The sequence below is a fragment of the Dipodomys spectabilis genome, unplaced genomic scaffold (genome assembly GCF_019054845.1).
Source record: "Dipodomys spectabilis isolate Male_0828 unplaced genomic scaffold, ASM1905484v1 ptg000030l, whole genome shotgun sequence".
NCBI classification, from domain to species: Eukaryota; Metazoa; Chordata; class Mammalia; order Rodentia; family Heteromyidae; genus Dipodomys; species Dipodomys spectabilis.
In genome coordinates, this window is record NW_024870707.1 from 3,313,863 (window position 1) to 3,318,802 (window position 4,940).

The following is a 4,940-nucleotide window of genomic DNA, read 5'->3' on the forward strand; positions in this document are numbered from 1 at the left end:
ATGTTGGTAAATGGTAGAATGAAGTTTTTGTAATTGTGCTTAAAAACATTAATGTTTGCCTCTACAAAGAAAGGCAATGAAGATTGCTTACCATAGAAGTTGAAGGGATAAAGCATTATAAACATAAAGTTAGTATAGGAGAACAATTTCACGCATATGAATATGGGCTCTCTGTAGAGAAATCCATCCTCACTAGAAAAGACTCTGTAACTCTAAGCACACTCAATATCTTCATTTAGAAATTTGTCACAGCAAAGAGATTTCATGTTTTCACTAATTAAAGATAAGGAAATCCTTAAAGTTGCATCTATCACATAAAAATATTATAAACATATTTTCACATTGATACCTGGAATACTAACAATTTTTTTTATTTTTATTAATCTTCTTGTGTTACTCAGACTGTCAAGATCTTCCATCTTTATATAGCTCTTCTGATTACTAGAAGCATACACCAGGCAATCTCAACTTAGAATACATTACATTAGTAGATGTAGCTAGGAAACAGACACACTGCTTTCCCTTGTGTTTGCTATGATGTTTGATTCCCTGCCCCAAAGTATATAAGGCTGTATTTTCCCTGCCTTTTCCTCAGCTTTGTTACTATTATTATTTTGATGCTAGTTGGCCTGTTTAGTCAATTGGCATTTCTTTGTGCATAAGAATGCAGAATATTTCTTTTCACTTTTATAAACACAGAACCTGCTCAGCTTTATTTAATTCTAATACTGCATATTTATTTGTAACAAGCTATGTGTTCTATCTTTTAAATACACACTAATCTGTGTATTCAGCTTAATACCATCTGCATACTTATTTCAATATAAAGTAATGACTTGGAGTATATGAATGTGTTATGATTTTCTGTTTGAGGTGGTTCCCTTGAACACTTCCTATGTGCAGAACAGATCCTAAACAATGAATTAATATATGTTGCATTTCTAATATTTTGAGAATTGCAGTTTTCCACTTATATATCTTCTGAAACTGTACCTATTGCAAAATGTAGAGATTTCTACTATTACTTTATTATTCATTATTACCTGTTTTATCACTGCTGAGACAGTAACGTTATAACCACATTTTAATGAGTAATATAATTTTCCACTGTGGTTTATGATTCATGTTGAAGATCCTCATTACTCTGAGGCTGATATATCCCGAAGGTCATAGTTCGAGTACAACCTGGTCAAAACAATATTGTGAGAATACATTTTAATCAGTAAATAGCGAGTTGTAATAGCATGGGTCTATCTTTACAGCTCCTCAGAAAACATAAATAGAAGAATCATAGCCCAGGCCAGTTCAAGAAAAAAAATTCATTTGAACACAAATAACAAAAATGAAATAACACTAAACAAAATAACAGAAAAGTTTTAGTATGCAGCTCAAGTGGTAGAGACCCTACTTATCAAGTACATTGTCCTGATAGTATGATCCCATACCATCAACAAACAAAGCAAAATGTTATAAAGCAATATCTCTTTACAATATTCTTTACAATTTACAAACTAAATTAAACATGAATTTAAATGTGCAATGTATTATCATTATAACACCTCCAGAATGTGTTCCACATGAAGTTACTACAAATTTCAAAGACTGAAGATCAAAAAAAATAGAAGCAATTAAAAAACAGTATTTAAACTAGATAACATTTCATAGTGTTTGACAGGTCTAAGAAAATGCTATCATAATGCAATTGATGCAACTAGGAAACTTAGATCTCTCCTTCAAGTGAATACATTGTAATAAATATAAGTTCAAGCAAATAGCCACAGTGACATTTCTATTGAAGTTAGATTTCATAGGCTAAAATTAAGGTTATGAAATAGAGGCCTAGCTCATGTGACTCTCCCTAGATAGCAGCAAGGAGTAAAAGAGTAGAAGTTCTTCTAGAACTTGTAACCCCAGTCCTTTCAGTGACAAAGACATCAGGGATAGGCCCAGAAATTCATAACTCCAAGAGATGAGTACTAGGGTACTCTACCTCCAGGCTTCATCTTCTGATTCCAGTCACATAGATTACAGGGTCCCCTGTGGGCTCTAGTCACCAGTGACTCAGAACTGGGCTGTTTTCATTCTTCAGCTCTCAGTGGCAGTGAATCCTGCAATAAGCATCCAACAGCAATGAAAAAGTCCTTGCAGTGCCATTGCTCTCAGATAGGCCCCGTGTTCTGGCATTCCCAATCCTACAGTGACAAATATCATAGCTTTTATTCTGAGGGTGTCTGATTTCCAAGATCATTAACACATGGAAACTCTCTGTAAATCCTCTAGTAATCCAAGCCTGCAGTTTCTCATCTTCAGTTATTATCAGCCTTCATTGTCCCAATCACTGGTGCTCCCATGGTTTCATTCCTGTCCCTTCTTCGTAGTTCAACTGCCTTCTCATGACTACTGTTCTTGTTTCTACTCCCTAAATGGTGGCTTCTTTTCCCTCTTCCAAGGCTGCTTTCTCTGCCATTATTTTTGTGTGTTTACATACTCAGCCTATCCTAGTTATGATAAAGATCAAAAGCAGGAATGGAGAGGCCACTCGAGAATAAGTTTTGCTGATTTTAATATTGCCACCACAACACTCATCTATGAAAGGTTTGTACAAGCTTGCTGTCAAAATGAGCTGAATTGGCTACTTATGTAGCCAGCAATGGAATGTGACCAGGGTGCCTGCATTTAGGTGAAATAAGTTAATGCTTCATATAGATTAAGGACAGTATTGACATTCAACATGACACAGTCCTCAAGTACAAGGAGTGTATTTGTTCCAATCACAATATTCTCCCATGCAAATCAAAGACTGTTTTTCACCAATCAAAATATTTCTCCTGGGCCACCAGAGGAAGGGCTATCTTTGAAACCTGAATGAAAGTACTTTCAGGGTCATCTGGAATCTATCTACTAAGTCATATTCTACTGAAATATTTTCATGGTAATAGCCTGGAGAAAGCCTGCAGCAACCAGAGTTGTACTCTGACATCAGACACCTGAGATTACTGTCTATCATTCTTATATTGCCGAGGAGTGGTAAATGTTGTCAGGATGGCCTGTGGATTTACAATTGACTGCAGGGCTTGGTAATTCTTTGCTTAGTGTAGTCAGGACATCAGGAAAGGTTCTCAAAGCCATTGAGTAGGAAACAATACTCTCTAGTCCTCAAAACTGTGGCTAATCTACAAGAAAAACAGTAAGAGGTTTCTACCATAAACCTTATGATTAACATTAACTGATTTACAATACACAAGTATGCCTTAATAATAGTTTTATCTTCTTGGTTACATCTTATCACAGGGAGAGAGGTAGGTTTATAGCTCCAGATAGAGTAAACTATTCTGTAGAGGAGAGTGTAGTATTTTCTGTTCTTCTGTTTTGCAATGTTTAGTTTTGCTTTCAGTAACTGAAACAAACATTTTCATTCATTTTGTAGAAGCTATCAAAGCCAATGTCAGCTACTGACTTAGTAGCCACCAGGAACTGGTCTGTTCCCCAAACTTTATCCCAGATTCCCAGACTCTCTCATTTCATCCTTTCCTTTCTCTGTGAATAACACTAGTTTTGATCTCACTATATCAAATGTTCCATTTTGTCCATAGGATCAAACAGAACCAGAGTGCTGGGGTGAGCTTCATCCTCCTGGGCTTCTCAAAATACCCCAACCTCCAAGTACCACTCTTCCTGGTTTTTCTCACCATCTACACCATCACAGTGCTGGGAAACCTGGGCATGATCCTCATCATCAGACTCAATCCCAAGCTCCACACCCCCATGTACTTTTTCCTCAGTCACTTGTCCTTGGTGGATTTCTGCTACTCTTCTGTTGTCACCCCCAAGCTCCTGGAGAACCTGATTGTGGCGGACAGAAGCATCTCCTTTGCAGGTTGTGTCAGCCAATTCTTCCTTATTTGTGTCTGTGTAGTAACAGAGACCTTCATATTGGCAGCCATGGCCTATGACCGATTTGTGGCTGTTTGTAACCCTCTCCTCTATACAGTGGCCATGTCCCAGACACTGTGTTCCTTGCTGGTGGTTGCCTCCTACTTTTGGAGTATGGTGTGTTCTTTTGTATTCATATACTATTTGTTAACTTTGAATTTCTGTGGGACAAAGGTTATCAACAACTTTGTGTGTGAGCATTCTGCCATTGTTGCTGTGTCCTGCTCTGACCCTTATGTGAGTCAATTGTCTCTTGTAATCATTACCACATTCAATCAAATAAGCAGCCTGGGGATTGTTTTCACTTCCTATGTGTTTATTTTTGTCACTGTCATGAGAATGCCCTCCACTGCAGGACGCTACAAAGCATTCTCCACATGTGCTTCCCACCTCACCGCCATTGCCATCTTCCATGGCCCCATCCTTTTCCTCTACTGTGTTCCTACCACCAAAAGCTCATGGTTGTTGGTAGAGATTGCCTCTATCTTTTACTCTGTGGTTGTCCCTATGCTGAATCCACTGATTTACAGTCTCAGGAACAAAGATGTTAAGCAGGCAGCCGGGAGGCTAATCAATTCCTAACTATCCTGTCTTAAAAGTTGACTCTGTTGCTGTGATTTAATTACAAACCAATACAAAATTGTATTTTATTTAATCACTTGGTGTATCTGCCTCCTAATATTAACAAAACCCAGCTCCTAAATTAGCTCCTGAATTATAAATTATAAATATTTTATAAGTGATATCTCAGATCATTTAAACTAAGTCTTGGATTCACCTATTTGTGTGTGTGTGTGTGTGTGTATCATGGGACTTGAACTCTGGGCCTGGGTGCTGTCCTTCATCTCTCCAGCTCTGGGTGAGAACTCTACGACTTGAGGGATTCAGCTATTTATATACAAAGGTCAATACAATCTTCATAAGTGTTAGATTTTTAAGAGTCTCTGTAGATCTATACTTTGGAAATAGAGCTCATAATTTCAAATTTCTAGATTCAGATCTATTCA

At 37.4% G+C, this 4,940-nt stretch overlaps 1 protein-coding gene across 1 annotated transcript; it reads left to right on the forward strand.

The window, feature by feature from the left end:
* LOC122105178 (olfactory receptor 5D13-like) lies at positions 1-4,515 on the forward strand. Its single transcript, XM_042676321.1, has 2 exons — positions 1-23; positions 3,612-4,515. The coding sequence occupies exons 1-2, from the start codon at positions 1-3 to the stop codon at positions 4,513-4,515; spliced, it is 927 nt and encodes a 308-aa protein (XP_042532255.1).
* The last annotated feature ends 425 nt before the right edge of the window (positions 4,516-4,940 follow it).